At 41.6% G+C, this 19,702-nt stretch overlaps 1 protein-coding gene across 2 annotated transcripts in view; it reads left to right on the top strand.

The window, feature by feature from the left end:
- The window catches only part of DYM (dymeclin), a 235,364-nt gene that overhangs the window by 186,272 nt on the left and 29,390 nt on the right, over window positions 1-19,702 (top strand). For both annotated transcript variants that reach the window (XM_069880980.1, XM_069880979.1), the window contains 2 exons: window positions 5,275-5,457; window positions 15,885-15,998. In XM_069880980.1, the coding sequence (XP_069737081.1) occupies window positions 5,275-5,457; window positions 15,885-15,998 (297 nt within the window). The remainder of the gene's footprint in view (window positions 1-5,274; window positions 5,458-15,884; window positions 15,999-19,702) is intronic.

Genomic DNA, 19,702 nt, shown 5'->3' with positions numbered 1-19,702 from the left:
ATCCTTGAGGGGGCAGTCAGAGCCAGCTGGGAATGTGGAAAGTCAGAGATGATTTTGCTTCTTTGATTTGTGGAGTCGCTAGGAAGGAAACTATTAAAGCATCTCAAGCTAAAGTTCCTTTAAGTAGCTTCTTTATCGCTTTTGCATACCATAGGCACTGCTTGCTCGGCTGGAGAGAGGCTTGTAGTGTCAGTAATTGTGAACTAAAGCCAGTGAGCTTCAACACAAAGAAATAAGCACTCTGGAAAATTAAAGTGTCAAGGCATCCCATTGCCAGCAGCAAGATACCTCTCACTAAAAGCTATTCATTGTCATAAGAAGTAAGTTCAGAGCTGTGCTTGGACGTGGCTTTGTATCAACCTGTTTCTCTGTTATCTGATTCTTTTGCTTTTATAGGTGATACTTCCACTTCATTTCATGAGGTTTCTTTGGATTAAGACTTCACTACAGCGTGCCTTTCCTGTTTAGTTTTTTTTTTTTACCCTATTTACATTGTGCGGTTGTAGTGTATTGCATTACCCATCCCTGCTTGGGTTTTGTTTTTATAGGCAGATAAGCTTCTTCCTGCTCAGATTGTGCTAACTGTATAACTGCCTTCTTGATGGCATTTGTTGTCATGCCATTTCAACAGGCAGAAACCTCTAGAACTCATTCAGCTGAAAGTATCAGGTGGCTGGAAAACTGCTGTGACTTGAAGGCTCGGTGAGAAGTGGGGTTTTTTTAGGAGGCAGTAGTGCCTTGGATGTGTGCATGTAATGTTGTATACATGCATACAGCACCATTCATGTGGATCTTGCCACAAAGGAAAAGTTAGAATGATAGAACACTCAGAAATTTCCACTGGGGGAACCGGGAGATGGGTGGCATAAATTAAGCAGTTTTTTGGAGACACTGAGTTCTTGCATCCTCCACTGGCAGTGGTTCATCTGCTGTATCTTATGGTGGGTAAATACACCTGCAAGGAATCCAGCTGTGAGCTCATGTCCAGAGTCTGGTCTTCAGACTGCTTGAATTCCTTGATAAGCATAAACTTTTCAGCTGCTTTTAGACATCATAGTCTTTCCAGCAATATGTAAGTATTGAATTCTCTCAAAGTCTCTGCCCAGGAATTCTATTGCAGTAACTAAAGCCACATTATTCCAGGATGGTCCGAGGTGAGAACATCCAGCTCTGCCCATAGTTTCCCTTGGCTTTGCACATCTGTGTGCTTCTTGTTTGTGTTTATTCAATCTTTTTCTGCAGATAATGTCCTTGTTCCTGTGCTCATCCTCTTTTCCTCTGCATCCTCCCAGCTTCTTACCATTCTTTTTTCCTCTGGCATTTTAATTTCTTTTGTTCCTTTTTAACAAAAGAGACCCAGGCTACCCAGAAATTTACCTGGGTCTCTTGTAGCTGATGCTGCCTGATTTGTTCCTTGTACACCCAGAACGTGACCAAGCATCTGGCTTTTTTCCTTAAAAATGACAGTCTTTGCAAAAAACGACCACATATGGTTCCTACACAGGATGTTAGTGTCGTGCCTGCATTCCTGTCATTTTTGTAGGCATGATTTCAGTCTCAAAAAGTTGATACCAAGCTTTAGCTGCCAAGTTTCTTTTAATGATGGGTATAATTATTTCTATAGGCATAAACAAAAAAACGAGGAGGAGGACTGGTACTCATCAGTGTCGACAGAGACATCATCTAAGCCCTGGTTTGTAAAGGAATACTATAATAATTTTAAATCCTTGAATTTGTCAGTTATAAGCAATAGGAAAATGCCATTGCTGTGAAGTACTCATTTAAATGTACTGTTTAATAGATTTAAACTCGACTTCCTATCCTTCTGGCTTTTCTTCTTATGTAGCAGCCAATACAATCAAAAAACCCAATTTTACAAGGTTGCTGTAGACGACATGGTAGTCCTCATCTTGGCCATGCACGTTGTGCATTTCAGCTGGTTTCAGCTGATGTGAAAGTTAATACGCAAGGTGATAAACTTCTCTTCAACTGCAAAGTGTTTTTTTAACCTTATTTATATCTGTTGTGACGCCGTGTCTAGATGCGGAGGAGGCCGTAGCTTGATACTGGTGATACAGAGCAACAAAAGCACAGAGCATTTTATCAGCTCTTACAGCATTTCTCCATTGTCTCATCCAAAAGCTGTCCTTGGCTTTCTGTTTGTTTTTTTCCTGTTTTGAAGACTTTTAAGCCTTTACAAATGCCTTAATCGCTAATTATAGGAGTGTACAGCTCTCCAGATAACATATATGCCACACTGGGTTTCAGTCCCACTTCTCTGTCCTTTATGGGGCTCGTTCTTCTTGCAAATGATTTTTTTTTTTTTTGTATAGTCAGTTATTGGTAAAAATCTTCACTTAGCTCCTGGATTTCTGTATTTGTATCCCAGATTCTTCAGCTGGAACACTATAGCTCAAAAACAGATGGCTGGTTCTGTCCATCAGCTTCTGAAAACTTTAAATATCATTACTGCCCAGTAACCTCTGGTAACTTTTAATTGTTTGAAACTGACCAATACCAGAGTATGTCTTTTCTTGAAATAACACATTTGGAGTCTGTGAAAAATGCTTCCTGTTTATGGCCAAGTTTTAAGGTGAGCATGTTTTATTAAAAAGCATTTAGTATTTGAAAAGCAATTGTGTGGCTTGTTACATTTCTGGTAACTGGAGAGATCTCACTTGATCTTGAATCATAACGTTTCTGTGGGGTAATACATTCCGTGTTTTAGGGTAGTGTCTCAGACACAAGATCATCCTGCTGCACTGAGGAGAGAATTATGACAACACTCAGAGTTTTTTAAAAGCTACCATAATATACCATATCCTGAATTAAATCCAAGCTGACAGGCATGTACCCCTCCACAGATAAGTTAGCCAGGTCTGGATTTTGCTTCAGATTCCAGCTTAAATAATTACTTTAGGTTTTGTCTATACATATTTCACAGCAGCTAACTGGGATGCTGTTTCGTAGCACAGAGACTGGGAAACTACAGACAGAGTAACCACCTAATTCAAAGAAGATGCAGACAGGGTGAAGAGGGTCCAGAGAAGGGTCACTGAGATGATGAGAGGACTGGGAAACCTACCATACGAAGTAAAGCTGAGAAAGCTGTGTTTGTTCAGCATTGAGAGGAGAAGGGTTAGGGAAGACTTTATTGCCATGAACATAATGTGTCTGCCAAGAGAATGGAGACACCCTTTCTACAAGGAGTCACATGGAAAAAGCAAGGGGAATGGGTAGAAGTTGCTCCTGGGGAGGTTACGATTGGATTCTAAAAGAAAATGTTTCCCCATGAGAACAGTGAGACATTGGAATCATCTCCCCAGGGAAGTGGTGGATTCCTCTGCACTGGGCACTTTCAGGGCTCAGCTTGACAGGATGCTGGGGCATCGCATTTAATCCATAGATCACTTAAAAGGTTGGACTAGATAATCCTTGAGGTCCCTCCTAACCTGGTATTCTGTGATCCTCTGATCGTTTTTCTCATAGAAGAATGCGATCGTATTCACGGACTAAGTAGCTGCGGTGATCAGCTTTGTAAGGGTTTCTGCCAACATGAGCTACACTACAGTGGCAATTCAGGTGGCCAAGGCAAGAAAAATCTGTAACCTCCACAGTCAGTCAGTCAGTCTTGCTAAAGAAGAAAATCTAACTGGAGTGCGTGCACCTAATATTGTTCTCCAAATAAGAATTTCTGAAGGCTTTCGTCACTTAAATCTCCTTCGTACACACAGAAGACAAGTGGTGTGGTTAACCAAGTTACAGTGCTAGTGCATTTCGGCAGCAGTATGAGGGTGGGCACTCCCTTCTCCATGGTCCTCACCACCATAGAAGAGATGGAAGAGTAGGTCTAGATGAATCTAACCAGGGTGATGACAGGTTCACATATTTTCTTCTGCCTTGGTAAGAGCGTATGTCTGAGAAGTGACAATTCCTACAACACCACCGTATGGAAGAAAATCACTCAACTGTGTACAGATTGACTGACAGTCCAACAAAGTAAGCTGTAAGAGGGGAGATTTAGATTAGACAATAGTATGTTTTGCTCTGAGGAGGGGTGAGGCCCTGGCCCAGGTTGCCCAGAAAAGTCATGGTGCCCCATCTCTGGAGGTGTTTAAGGCCAGGTTGGATGGGGCTTGGAGCCCCTGATCCAGTGGGAGGTGTCCCTGCCCGTGGCAGGCGATGGGACTGGATGGGCTTTGAGGTCCCTTCCAACCCAAACTACTCTGCAGTATATACTGCAGGTATAGCCTTGTTATAGATATTTAAGTGCCATATGATAACACAGAAAGTGACTGCTTTGTAGGCAGGCGGCAAAAGTAAATGCCAGTGGTTTCAGTGTTTGCACTAAGCTGAAAAACTCAAGCTGCTTTGGTATGATTCACATGCTTGCCAGTCTCGCAGTTTGACGTTTGATGTCGTAGAGAGACCTAATAGTGTGAACAAAGTAGATTTTTTTTTCCTGTCCCTAGGGAGGATGGACAGCTCTCCAGCCTGCACAACCATATTGGGCATATCCTTATGTGCAGCCCAAGGAGAGAAATCCAGAAGGCTCACAAGGAGTTCACATGCCAGCATGTTCAGCTTAGAAAGTTTCAAAGTCATCAGGAATGGTTTGTCAAAGGCATTGACAAGATGAAAAGCTCTGCAAGTTTATCTTGAGCATTAAGGCTTAGTGCACTACAAAAGGAGATTTCTCTTTTCATTTATTACAAGTATTCTTCAGTACCAAAAAAAACCCCAAAGAATACAAGAAAGAAGGCCAAGGACAAAGTCTGGAGAGTGGTGGCAGGTATTCAAGGTGCAGTGGGTTTAACCCAGTCAGTTTTCATTCTTCTGCCTTCCCTTTTTTAATTTTTCTTATTTTTCTTCTCTCTTCTTCTCCCTCTCCCTCCTCCCAAAGCAGAGGCTCAACAGAAAATATTTAATTAAATGTTGTGTTTTACTTAGCCTAGCAAGGGTTGAAAAGGCAAAGTTCACTTAACCCATAATGAATTTGGCTGATTGCAGTATGTTGGTGCTTTTTGGCATGAGAAGATGGCTCCTGTTGAGAGAATCAAGCTATGAAGCTGAATGCTGGACTGCAGTGCATCTCGGTTAAAACTCTGGGTTTTACAGATCTCTTTCCAGATACAGGCATGCCAGATTTGCTGACCATTGAGACGTTAACCAGCTAATAGCTCCATTAGTAATAATTACCTGTGTTCTGCCTTTATTACCTGATGTATTTTACAATGGAAAAGGGCACACTAACCTTTTATTCCTTTCTTAAAGGCTCAAGACCTGAACGTGATTGAGGAAGTGATCCGAATGATGTTGGAGATCATCAACTCCTGCCTGACAAATTCTCTTCATCACAACCCAAACTTGGTGTATGCGCTGCTTTACAAGCGGGATCTGTTTGAGCAGTTTCGAACTCACCCTTCCTTCCAGGACATAATGCAAAATATAGATCTGGTGAGTGATACATTATTTAAAGGATGCTTACACTTAGTTATTTGATCTCTTTATCCTTTTGAGAGGTGGGAAATATTCATCATCTCTATCAGTTCATTTTAGAAAGTTTTAAAATGTTGAGTTCTTCTCCTCTGTTTTCTGGCCCTCCAATGTGACAACTTCTGGGCAACATCTTTAACTCAGCAGACCCAGCGGATATCAGATGCATCTAGTAAAGAATTCCTAAGCTTTCACTCCCCTGATAGTGGACAGCATCAGCTTCTCTTAATTGCCCCTTGTTAGAAACCTGTCTTCTGAAGGAGAAAAAGCAGATTTTCATCTTCAAAGTATCTTTTTATTTTCTCCTCCCATCACTAGCCTGTTAATAAAGATGGGGTATTTTATAAAAACAGCTAGGAGCAGACATTGGCTGCATTGTTCCCTGGGCTGTATGTGTGTTGCTTCCACCTGCAAAATGTCTCTCCACAGCAATCCCTTTGTGTAAGTAGATGTTTTAGGGGGAAAAAAAGAAAACAGCAGTGGATCAGAAGCTTCTACTGGGGTTGCTCTCCATTGACTTTGGAAAACAGTGAGAATCATAGAATCACAGAATGGTTTGGGTTGGAAGGGACCTTAAAGCCCATCCAGTTCCACCCCTGCCATGGGCAGGGACACCTCCCACTGGATCAGGGGCTCCAAGCCCCATCCAACCTGGCCCTGAACACCTCCAGGGATGGGGCAGCCACCACTGCTCTGGGCAACCTGGACCAAGGCCTCTCTGCCCTCATTGTGAAGAATTTCTTCCTAATGTCTAATCTAGATCTTCCCCCTTCCAATTTAAAGCTATTCCCCTTCATCCTGTCACTCCATAGCCTTGGATGAAGTCCCTCCCCAGCTTTCCTGGAGCCCCTTTCAGCACTGGAAGCTGCTCTAACATCTCCCGGAGCCTTATCCTCTCCAGGCTGAACAACCCCAACTCTCAGCCTGTCCTCACAGCAGAGGTGCTCCAGCCCTTGGATCATCTTCGTGTCTGCCTCTGTACCTGTTCCAATAGTTCCTTCTCCTTCTTCTGTTGGGGATTCCAGAGCTCTACATGGGACTGCAGCTGGGGTCTCAGCAGAGCGAAGCAGAGGGGCAGAATCCCCTCCCTCTCCCTGCTGGTCACGCTGCTTTGGATGCAGCCCAGGACACGGTTGGTTTCTGGGCTGTGAGCACCCACTCCCAGCTCATGTCAAGCTTCTCATCATTCAGCACCTCCAAGTCCTTCTCCACAGATAAAAGGGGCTTAGTTGTTAGTTAACTAGTACTGCACCTGACAGTGGCTTTAATGTTCATATTAAGAACCCGACTAATGATTCCTGTTGGAAAAGATTTTAAGTGCAAGAAAGATTTCTCTGTCTGCTAGTCAGTATCTGCAGAGCTGAGCAATGCTTCAAGTCACACCATGACCACTGGATGTGAGATACTGGGAAGGGAAGCTGAACTAAATTTCTTGCTACAGTGACTAACAGATTTAGTTAGTGTGAACAAAAAATTACTGAGGTTCTGTTTCGATCTGCTTTTATATTAAAGTATTACAGAGGATTGACAGATTTCAGGTGATATATAAAGGAAATCCTGGTCTTTACCTGTACGCCGTGCTTTTGGTCCCACTTCATAGTTTCTGGTCATGCAAGAGCTTGGAGAGTAGAGGATTAAAAGCTCAAAACTCACCAAACTTCTGGCAGCTGCAAACTACAGCCAGCGTTGTACTGCCTGGACATTTAGGACAAGATTTCTTCAAGTTGTGTAAAGAGAGAATATGGTGCAGTTAGGATAACAATAACCTTCATTCCTGACTGAGATAGAAATCTCTGATTACTTGTCCAGATCCAAGAAAAGCAGTGATGGCCACATCCTTCTGCATGACAGCCCCATGCCTCCCACAGATAGCAGCATGTCCTTTCCTTTGTAAAACTTGAATGTAGGTTTTCCTCAGCAATTTAAACAATTCCTCCCCAAAACTATTTAATACTAGTTTGCAGCATAATGCCAGTTACATTCAGAAACTATTTAAAGCTTCCCAAGGCAGCATGTTGAATTTTTAAATAGCTCCTTTGTAAGGGAAGCAAGGATGTCAAAAAAAAAGGTGTTTTTTTTTTAAAATGTACCTGTCACTAGCTGGCAAGTGGTGAGAGCTGTCAGGCTTGCAGATCTGAATAAAAGATTAGATTCAGCTGACTCCTCTTCTACCCTGTCACATCCTCCAGTTCATACACGGTATCGGCACCACTGCCATCCCATACTGAGCCAGTCTTTGCCTTGGGTGCTACAGCCAAAATGTTTTAACTGGACTTCCTATCCCTTGAAGAAGTGGCAAATCAAGTTAGCGTTATGATACACATCAGAGGGGCTTGTTTGGAACTATGTGCGCAGTATCTGAGAAGAACCAAAACAAGTTCCTGGCTCCCAAACTTTGCTCATGCTTTTCTCTGCAGAAATGGAGGTGGGAGCTCCATCCTCAAGGCCGCATGGGACATTGTGAATGTCAGAAATCTAGATGTGCTCAAAAAAGTGTCAGAAAATCACAAGGAAAAAAAATATTCAAAGATGTAACTCAATAAATCCATAAACAGTACATTGCTGGAAGCTGAGAGTATATATTCATGGGGAGGAACTCTCTGTTCTTGCCCTGCTCTTATATACTTATTTAAGAATTTAATATTCCAGGAAAACATTTCCTAAGATCTCATCTCAATGTCCCTTCTTTCAGCTTAAATCCATTATCCTTGTCCTATCCTTGCATTCCCTGATCAAGAGCCCCTCCCCAACTTTCCTGTAGACCCCTTTGAGTACTGGAAAGCTAACAGACAGCACGGTAATATTCTATATTGAAGAAATCTGGTTGAATACATAAAATATATGCCAAGATTAATGAGTTTTGGACACCAGAACAGTTGCCAAGTTGTCTTGTCAATAATACACAAAAGGGATATGACATATCTGGGCTTTAATACTTACTGGTTTTACACTGTTGCACATAATGCTTTCATACACTAGATAGGAAGCATGGAAGAGGAGAAAATACTAAACATTGGATGCAAATAGCTGGAACATGTTCTGAGAAGGTAGTAGTGAGTTGTTGATGGTGCAAATAGAAAGAAGCACCTGCTGCAGTCCTGAGTATTGAAAGGAAGAGTAGCCCAGACGTGTCCTCTGAGCCTGTTCACACTAGCACTATCTTGGCTGGATTACTCTGGGTTTAGAATCATAGAACTGTTCGAGGTTTTAAAGGACTCATCAAGTCCAACAATAAACCTAACACTGCCAAGTCCACCACTAAACCTTGTTCCTAAGCACCACGCCTACCCCTAAAGGGATGGGGTCTCAATCCCCTCCCTGGGCAGCCTCTTCCAGTGCCTGAGAACCCTTTCCACTAAGAGTTGTTTCCTGATATCCAGTCTAAACCTCCCCTGGCACAACTTGAGTCCATTTCCTCTCATCCTGTCTCTTGTTACTTGAGTAAAGAGACCAACAGTCACCTCACCACAACCTCTTTTCAGGGAGCTGCAAAGAGTGATGAGGTCTCCCCTCAGCCTCCTCTTCTCCAGGCTAAACAACCCCTGTTCTCTCAGCTGCTCCTCATAACCCCTGTGCTTCAGCCCCTTCCCCAGCTCCATTCCCTTCTCTGAACGTGCTCCAGCCTCTCAACGTCTTCCTCAGAGTGAGGGGCCCAAAACTGGACCCAGAATTCAAGGTGCAGCCTCACCAGCACTGAGTACAGGGTGATGATCCCTGACCTGTTCCTGCTGGCCACCCCATGGCTGATCCAAGCCAGGATGCTGTTGGCCTTCTTGGCCACCTGGGCCAAGGCTGGCTCATGGTCAGCCAGCACCATGGAAGAAATTCTAGGGATAAACAAGACCTTTAGGACCTCTAAGGAAAAATAGAAAGGCTGCTGGTTAGCTGAAGAAAGGCTGAAGGAGTTGTGATATTTTTCAGATAATACACTGCTGTGAAGGGTTTTATTACTTCTTTTCATATGTGTGGATTCTCAGGTCATAATGAACGTCTTTCTAATGTTACAACGAAGCACTGTGGTTGGCTTCCAGGGACTTCAGCATTGGAGACCTGTAGATAGCAGGCATTTGGTAGGATGGCACTGGAGCAGGGGAGAGAGCAGATATGTCTGCAGGCACACCTGGGTATGGCTCTGTGGCTCCACCAGCTGCTCAGATCAGAGTGGCAGTTGCCCAGGTTAACTGTAGGACAGGCTTCATTGCAGTAACTAAGGACTTTGTCTCAGAATTTGAACCATTCAGGTTACTCTGGTGATAACACATAACCTCTGTGTGCTTCATCATTGAGGCAAAAAAATGGGTCAATGCTAAACACCTATCTGTTTACATATATTTCTTTTACTGAAAACTATTTATCTGCCCTTGGGTTTTCATAAATAATCTAAAAAATCACCATTGCCAACTGATTGGGAACATGTGGGAACAGTTAATGCTGTGCAGAAATAACAGAAGTAAAATACCTTCTGCTTCTTATTAATTTACTTCTCAGTTTAGAAAGTCATCCTAATGTGATATTATGCATCTTCTTTAGCTAAATGGGATATTATTCCTCTGGATGGTGAACAAAGAGGAATGCTATGGTTCCTGTTCTGGCCTCCTGCAGAAACATTTCAGCTGTGAACTATCTATATGCTTCTATTTCGTTGGTGGTCTATAATTTGGTCAGGAGCCTCAGACGTGTCAGAAATTTGGTGGAGACTCCTCATTAGTAATTCCTAAAGATGAGTTTGGTTCATGGCCATCATGAGAATTCTCTGATTTTCATTACTTTCTTATTTCCTGTGAGCTACTGATAGATACCGTGTGGTTGAACAGGCTTAACTAGGAGCTGCTAGAATTTTGTTTGCAAAGTAGTCTGATAGAAGTCAAGAGGTCAGGAGCCGTGGTTTAGTGATGCAAAGGATCCGATTGATGCAATTTCTTACTAGGAATTTAGTTCTCCTAAGAAATTTCCCTGCTAGATTTTAAAATTGGTTGAGTTGTCTTGACTCCAGCATAGCAACTTCAGTTCCAAGACCTGCAGGACTTGCAGTGAACATGAGAGATGATATTTCATGCTTTTTCTTAAAATGCCCATAGAGCAACTTTGATCCTGCTCAGCCTGGCTAAATAGTTTAAGTGATTTTCTTTACTTTTCTTCCTCCCAAGTCCTACCCACAATATTTACTAGAAGTGGGGAGATCGGAAAAGCAGAGTACCTTGAAAAGTCTGTGTGTCTTTGAACATGCTTTTAGTTTCAAGGTGAATCTGATAAGTCTCAGTTCTCCGAATTTGCTGATTAACCTTTTGTGTTTCTTCTGCTGTTGAATCACCCGAAGCTGTTTTGTCCTTTCTTACATCACCAAGGGTTGGCTTTGCCTCAGTTTTGCTCCAGGACAGAGGGTATGACTGTCAGCTCCCAAACACAGATTTGTGTTTTCCTAAGGAAGGCACTTAGCTGAAGTGCTAATTCTGCACTACTTCATGACAAGAGGCTTGTTTTCTCCTTTTCTTCTCCTTTCAATGTGCTGTCAATACAGCATCTCACTCGACCAGTGGTGAACACAGCTGGAAATGTGAAATAGTCAATGTCAATATGTGCTTCTTTTTATTTTCATCACTTTCTGAAGCAATTAAAAAAAAGTGACAAAAAAGAAATCAGAACTTTTTCATTCAGAGCCGAGCTCTTTTTCTTCTTTTTGCAGAGTTAACCTTGACAGTTGCAGGCAGAGGAGGCCGTGGTGAATTACACTGTTATTTTTATCTGGAGGAGAAAGCGAGGAGCTGTAGTGTTAGCTGGGCAGTGGCACTCCTAGGGAATGGGCTGCAGCATCACAGCACTTCAGCCTTCTCTGAAAGAATCCATGTGGAGAAAACAGCTGTCCTTTATAGCTCTGCTGCTTGGTGCATGCTACGGTAAATGGAAATACTTCTTTACTTCAGCCTTTCAGCCCTATCAAAAACAATAGATGGGTAAAATAACAGACATCGTGGTTATTCACTCATGATCTTAAAAAAAAATCTTCAAAACCTAAAATGTCTCTCTTAAATCATTATTGCTTTCTAGTAGTTCTTTTAATCTCTGGAAATATTTTCTAAACTTATGGTTTAGAAAACAAAAGTGTGAAAGATTAGTCCAAGAAAGTTTTAAGTGGAAAAGCTTTATGAAAACCAATTTTGGAGATCACTATAGAAAATGGGAGATTTTTTTGAGACGTTGAGTATATTAATGGTGTGTTAACAGAAAGCCTGGAAATCCCTGGGCTGGTGGAGACCAGGGCACATCGCTGGATGCCCATCACACCACATGGTTGTAGATCTAGCACAATCCAAATTAGACTTTTTGTACAGGGAAAGGCACTGCAGATACATCATTTTATCTGGGCGCTGATAAGATATTCCTGATGAGAGTCATCTGATCCAGAATTAGACATGCCTTTTAATCTTTGTTAAAATGGAAGCCAGATTGGAGAGAGAGCTTTTCAAAATGGGTTATGTTCCTTGCATGGAGAGGGCCTTTCAGCACAGAGAATGACTTGGATACAAGTAATTCACAGCAATTCGTTGAGTTTCTTGTTATTCTTTTTTTTTTAAGGAGTCTTTGCCATTATTTTTAGTTTTCCTAGACAAGCTGCCCAAATAATTCAGGAAAAAAATAGTTTTCAGAATATCAAAAAATGGACAGCATCTCTTAGCCTACTTCATTTGCCCCAAGATCTGCTTTTTGCTATATATTATAGTAATAGGCTCAACTCTGGGGTTTAAAGCATGTGGTAAAACCTGAAACTTATTCAATATTATCCATCTAGTTTGCTTTTTTTGGTTCATTTTAGTTTTAACTGGACAAGGAGTTGAAATCCATCAATCTTCCTCATTATTTTAAATGCAGCTCTGTTACTTCTGTGTGGAAGATAATTAAACCTTTTTTCAAAGGAAAAGGCTGCTCTTCCTTACTGTTGTGTCATGGTTTTATGTTTAGGCAGATAACTAGGAAAAGTGCTAGACCTTCTGCTACAGTGGAGATGGGAGCATGGGCAGTAGGGATGTAACGCTGCATGCCTTTTGGTTTAATTACTGATCTCATGCAATAAACAAATGCCTTTCCTTAGATTTCCTCTATATCATAGAATCAGAGAATTGTTAAGGTTGGAAAAGACCTGTAGTATCATCCAGTCCAACTGTCAGCCCAACACCACCGTGCCACCATGTCCCAAAGTGCCACATCCACACATTTTTTGATGGTGACTCTTCCACCACTGCCCTGGGCAGCCTCTTCCAATGCTTTACCACTCTTTCAGGAAAGAAATTTTTCCTAATATCCAATCTGAACCTCCCCTGCTGCAACTTGAGGCCATTTCCTCTCATCCCATCATTTGTGACTTGGGAGAAGAGATGAACACCCACCTCACTGCAATCTCTTAACTCATCTCTTCTTCGTTTTTTTTCTTTCCTATTTCATTGGATACCTGAGTATCTCATTGGGGTACTGTATTATCAGGGCTACTATCAAGAGTTACTGCAGTTCTGTGTTGTCTAAAAACGCTTAGAGAATAAGTATAATTGTTCAAGTAGATATTTTTTATTTCAGTCTTCAACTGCATGCCAGAAATAGCCACTCAGAGTTCTGTGAAATGGTGGCATAGCTTGAAAATACCGGAAGCCTGTGTTCTTTGTGAAATACAAATCAACCAAGTTCAGTACATTCACCACAAAAACATGAATGTCTTCTAAAAATATAGAATCATTAAGGTTTGAGAAAACATCTAAGATCACACAGTCCAATCATAAGCCCAACACCACCTTGCCTACTAAACCATATCCTGAAGCGCCAGAGCCACAGGTTTTTTTAGCACCTTCAGAGATGGGGATTCCACCACTGTCCTGGGCAGCCTCTGCCAGTGCTCCACCACTCTTTCAGTGAAGACATTTTTCCTGATATCCAGTCTGAACCTCCCTGGCACAACTTGAGGCCATTTCCTCTTGTCCTATCCCTTGTTACTTGGGAGAAGAGACCAGCACCCACCTCCTTTCAGGAGCTGTAGAGAGCAGAGCAATGAGGTCTCCCCTCAGCCTCCTCTTCTTCAGACTAAACAGCCCCAGCTCCCTCAGCCACTCCTCAAAAGACTTAAAAACATGTTGAGATTGGAGGCTGTGACTCTCCAAAGTAGGAAATACCAGAATTCAGGTAATATCTGTGAGCTTCATTCAGTACTTTATGTGTATGCATTATGATAATATTTTATGCTTTTGATTAAAAGCCAAATATTAAATTTTGCTGTTCTTGTGGTTCAGCGGAACTTGAGCTAACAGGGCAGCACTGTGAGCTGGATGCTCCGTGTGAGCATGCCCTGGGCAAGGATAGGTTTCACCAGTGATTACTGAAAGCAGAGGAGAGTTGAGATGCAGGAGGATGTTTTTTTTCCTTCAAAGTTTGTGGGCAACTCTCTTGTTCCTCCATGAGCTGCGTATCCTCTACCAGCAATTTGTCCCAAACTCTGTGCCAAAACCATGTCAGCCTCACTCCAAGGTCCTCACGCTCTTTGCGCAAGCCGTTTCTGTCCATTATCCTCTGTAATTTCCAGCTCCTTTGCTTATGAACTCAGCATATCTTCCTACTCCTGTTTTGTTTTTTCAAGGATCAGAGATCACAGAGCTACAGTGAGTTCTTATCTGTAAAACCTACCTGCAACACGTGCCAGAGGCAGTGAAAGTCTCCCCTCTATTCCAGTATGGAGATAATCATAAGGACTGCACAGAAAGTTAAACCTGAATTTTTTTCTTGACTGATTTGCACATTTCTGTTGTTTAAAGCAAAACAGAACAACAGCAAAAAAAAAAACATTAAAAACCCACAACAGCCCCAAAATAGCAGCTTCCAGAAACTGTCATCTCTCTCTGTCTCACTCTCTTGGTGTTTCTGTTTCTACAGAAAACTGCTCTGTGATCCAACAAATCTACCTGCTGAAAACAATGACTAGAGTTTGGGGGAGGAAAAAAAAAAGCCCCCAAAGCTCCTCTTCTCCCCAAAATAACCAGCCGATCACAAGAGAGGAATGACAAATATGAATCTCAGAGTAATCAAGCCATCAGTGGTCTTTGTTTTATTAGCAGCAGCTGAGCTGGGAGGCATAATTAGGGTAATAGTTTCTGGCTTCAGCTGTGTCTCGCTAGAGAACAAAGACAGCTCGTCAGATGTTTTGTAGTGTAATATACTTTTCCCCCCTTCCATTTGAGAGAACTAACAAAGATTACTCCATGTGCTGGAGACTTTGATTCAGACACAAATGGACATTAGTACTTTTCAGAGGAAAGTGCTTCTGAAGTCTTAGGAGATGTTGGGGGACCTACCAGCGTGTGCCCTGAGTGGAAGTTGTGGGTGGCTCCAGCCAAGGAGTAGATGGATCCTTACTTGTGCATGGACTCTACCAAGTGGCTCTGACCAATTTATAGTATTTTCAAAGGACTCTAAGTAGGTGTTGGAATTCTCTCCTGTGCCCTTTCTGCACTGTGTTGAGTTCAGGATCCCCTGTGTGACTGATGAGTTCCCCTGGGATAAGGGATGGTGTCTGTCAAGTGTGCTCTCTTTGGATGAAAAGAGGTTTGGAAATGGAGGTTTTCTGATGTCCCACATGGAGAACTGCCGGCAGGATATCTGCTTCTGGTGTGACCTACTGAGCTTGGAGCGAGATGAAAATTAAAGCCTGACCTAACTGTGTTCTAGCTGAAAAGAACAAGCTGGTTCGTAGAAAGGAGGTGGGGAGGAAAAAGCAGCTCGGCCTCACCAGGGAGATGTGTGGAGAATGGGAGCATTGAAAGGGAAGGTACAGGTCCTTGAGTACACAAATTAGGGTGCACACATACACAGGAACTTTGGGTGGTTGATTTGGGGACCAGAGGAGTTTTGTGGGCTTTCTTCCAGTTGCTGTGGCTTTGGATGCTACAAAACCCCCAGGCAAGTCATGTGGACACTTGTATTGAGACATTTAATAGTTGTCTTAAAGCTTTCTTTCCAGGAGTCATTGAATCTATAAAAATTTTACTTTAATGCTTAAAAATAGAAATAAATTTCTAGCTCAAACTATAAAAAGTAGACTGGAAGGCCGTGAAAAGTTCTGACAGAGAAACATAAGCAAATGTCAGGGCACAGTACTTGAAAACATACATTTATTAATTCACCTCTGTGTGTTAAATTTTAATCATCTATCCATTAAAAATGACTGAGCATAGTGGCAATTGTGCTAATTTGATATTAACAAAGTCTCCCTGGCTGCGACACAAGCAATAACATGATTGTTCTTTAAGAAGTACAGATACATTGATCCGGGGAAAGAAGATGACAGTGTCGAGTGTAAATCAATGCAAAGATCTCTTCTTTTCTATTTATTTATATACTCTGATTTTTCATTCCAGGTGATCAGTTTTTTCAGCTCCCGATTAGAGCAAGCTGGAGCTGAGCTGTCAGTGGAGCGAGTTCTGGAAATCATCAAGCAAGGAGCTGTTGCTTTGCCCAAAGACAGGCTAAGAGTAAGTACTCAAGACCTCATCAATTAAAATGTACCGTTCCAATCAATTACATACATACCTTTTATATTCATAATGTCAAAACATCATTTCTCCTATCAGTAGTGGCAGGAATTACATTGTGGATTGCCATATGTGTATGTTTTAATTTAAATTCCTAATTTGTGCTAAATGTTTGGGAGAGTGTTTTTGATTAGATATTAAAATAAAGTGTGTGGAGGAATTGGTATTTGCTGAGGAGAATGGTTTTTTGTTATATTTTGAACATACAGTCACACTTCTCTGTCCATTGTGTAGTTAATCTGTAACAAAACTTTGATCATTCTTATTTTGTTGTTGTTAACTTATTCTTCTTTCTGTAATGTTTTACACCTCCATCTGGGTCTATATAAAATGCTACAAAGATGAATTTCTGGTGATTTAGTTAAGAATCTACTGGAAATCAGTTTGAGACCTGTAATTCTGGTCAACGTGATCATGAACTTTCTGTATAATCCTGAGTAGATCCCTCCATTCTTGCCTGAGAATCTCTCAGATCTCAGGAGGCATTTGCCAACTTGATAGGTTTTGTGAGGCTGAAATCCATTAATGGCTGTGAGATGTTTAAATACTGCGGTGATTTAATCTGTGTAAGTAGGTAAGTAAGTAAATGGGAGTTATGTGTGTTTTTTAAAAACAATGAATTTTCTTCTTCATTATGCCAAGTGTATTCTAAACACTGTCTGCTTTCTGAAGAACCATTTTCTTTCCTAATCCATGGTAAGAGATCAGGAGCATCTTCTCAAAACCCATTTCTCTCATGATAACTTTGTAAGACACTGAGTACACGTGGCCATTGGCGACAGCTGGTAATTTATTTATACTCTGGTAATTTTAAAACACCCTGTGGGAATTGTCTAGCTGGCTGCATATACTAATGTCTTTCCTACTGTTCTCTGTGTCTCTGAGATGGCACGTATTTAGTCACTCAGACTGAATTACTTTGGGAGAGATTGGTCCAGAGTCCGAGTCCCGAACTGCAGTACAGGAATAGCCTGAGTAACACCAGAGGAGCTGTTGGATCTAAATCCAGCCTTTCAGGTTGTGTCCTTGCTACACTGTGATGCTGTGAATACAGAGAAACATTGGACTTTTTTCTTTTTTCTGTCACACCTTATGCTTAAATGCAGATAAATACAAGTTCTCATGTTAAAAGAATACAGTGGTTCTTTATTGACATAGAGCCATCACTAAATAAATCTGCTTCTTACACAAAAAACAGAATGACTTAGTGTTCAGTTACTTAGTGTGCCAGATGACCTGCAAGCTGGGCCACAATTTAAAGAAATGTTAATTCTGATGTGAATCTAAATTACGTTTTGTGAGTTTATGATGAAGAGCGTTCAAAACTACGTGTTAATATTGCCACTTAAATCAACAGATTGAAACTTTTTGACAAGTACTAAGCCTCACCAAGCAGTCTGGTGCTTCCAGTTTTAGGGATGCTTATAGTATATCTTGGAGCACTCACCTTTCCTCTGAAGGACTTGAGTTTGAGGTTAGGGTTGCCAAGTGACCACAGTCAATCTGGAGCATAATTCTTCTACACTCCCCACTTTCACCTAACGGATTTTATTGGATTGTTTTTTCAAAATCCTTCTGGTGAGCAGCAATTTGGCCAGAGCAGGTTACTCGTGTGTGCAGAAAAGTTGATGACATGGATGTTGGTATCTGTAGTGTCATGAATTAATTTATTAATAAGCATAACATCATTATAAATCAGTAATGATGAACAACACATGATTCCCTTCTCTAGAAATGACTTTACATGTCTTCATGTCCTCTGGCTTTGTACCTCTCACCTAGGAATCTCGTAGTCACTTAAGTCATAGAATCATAGAGTCATTTAGATTGGAAAAGACCTCTAAGCTCATCCAGTCCAAGCATCAGCCCAGTCCCACAATGTCTACAAACCCATGTCCCAACATGTCATGTCTACACACATTCTGAACCACTGCCCTGGGCAGCCTCTGCTACTGCTTCACCACTCGTCCAGCAAAGATTTTTTCCTAATATCCAATCTAACTCTCCCCTGGTGCAGCTAAGGTCTTCTCCCTTCAGTCTCTGAGGTTTTCGAGGGAAGCTATTCTAAAGCTCGACAAAATCATATTGAGATCAGACTAAAGATACAGTTAAACAGTAACTCTGGCAACTCTGAGGAATTTCAGCAGCTAAATAAAGGAGAAAGCTTTAATCCACCTGTCTTTAATGACACTCTCTGGGCATGTCTGGCTGGGAGCAGCCCTACCCACCCAGTTTGACTGCATAGTAGGCTCTGTGGCTGTTTGCATCTCTCAGCTCACATCTGCAAGCTGGAAGCTCTCTAGCTGTGTAGACCAACTAATTTTACTTGTTGAAAGGATATTTTTCTAACACATGCTGGCTTAGGCATAGCCAGTTCAGAGAAGTGGCTTCTGGGTAGGACTTGTCTTGTTCCTGGCCAGCTTGGACAATGTATTGAGGAGTTAGAGTTGACATGACCTACACATAATGACAACATCAAAGCTCTGGAGTTTAATCCTGAGAATGTACAGATTGGTTTTGTGGTTAATTGCTAATTAATTTTCAAGCCATCCTTGCCTTTTACCATAATATACTGAAGTGCTCTGAAGTACAAGAGACCCTGCAAAGATATTACTTCTACCTCCTAGAAATCACCATTTTCAGCTGAAGCTCTCCGAGGGAGACGGTTGGAACACAAAAGAGGTTATGGTCTGCAAAAATGAGGACTGAAGCAGCACTTTTACTCGCTTGCTACTCTGCAGCTCAGACAATGCTGGGGGTTTTCTAATGTATAAGTATGTAACGTATGCACAGATAAATACAGTGAATGTTTTCAAGTTGCTTATCTTGGCCTTTGTCAAGGAAGTGAGCATTCAAGAGGTGTTACATGTGTTCAGGTCTAGAGTCTGTAGCTTAGACCATAGTTCAAGCATGAATAAATGTCAGCTAAAAATAACAGCACTTGCAGCCATGATCCTGATCTTCATAGTGGTGCTTATCAGTTTTGTATCATACCCTGGTATTCTTGCTGCTTTTCACCATGAGAAGTAACATGGGATGCAAAGTGAACACATATGTTAGCAGTAAGTTAGAGAGAGAGAGAGAAAAAGATAGATAGATACGTCTGTATATGTGTGAGGAAAGATATCCTGCATTTTCCTAGCAGATAATTGTTGGGAAATGGTAAATCTAACTCATGTTTTCCTTCCAGTCCTGGAGCAACCCGACTGGAGACAAACAACGTAATTAACATTATTTTTAATCGTATGCTTATAGCCATGTGCTGTAGAAGGCAGGGAAAGTCCAAGCTGAGTAATTAGCCTTTTAGAAGACTTCTGCATAAACAGAGAGATAAAGGCAGGTGCTGAAATCAAGAGCTGGATATTTCTCCTTCAGTCTGTGGGAGGAGATAAATGAAGTTAATATGCCTGGGATGGAGGCAGAAGCCATGGCACGGAGATAGAGCTGTCTCCTTTGCAGACGAGCAGCCCACAATCCAGGCTCCCTATTTTATTGCAGAAGCTTATTAAAGGCAATTTAGAGATCATAGTGATAGTTGAAAATTGGCCTCATTCTTTCTTTATTTTTATTTTTTTAAAGTTCTCAGGCTGCTTTTCTTCCCTTTGGTGAACTATCTGTACTTTCAGGATTAGAAGCATGAGAGA

This window comes from Phaenicophaeus curvirostris, chromosome Z, assembly GCF_032191515.1.
Source record: "Phaenicophaeus curvirostris isolate KB17595 chromosome Z, BPBGC_Pcur_1.0, whole genome shotgun sequence".
NCBI lineage: Eukaryota > Metazoa > Chordata > Aves > Cuculiformes > Cuculidae > Phaenicophaeus > Phaenicophaeus curvirostris.
The sequence above is the reverse complement of the archived record's forward strand: the minus strand, read 5'-3'. Positions and strand labels throughout refer to the sequence as shown.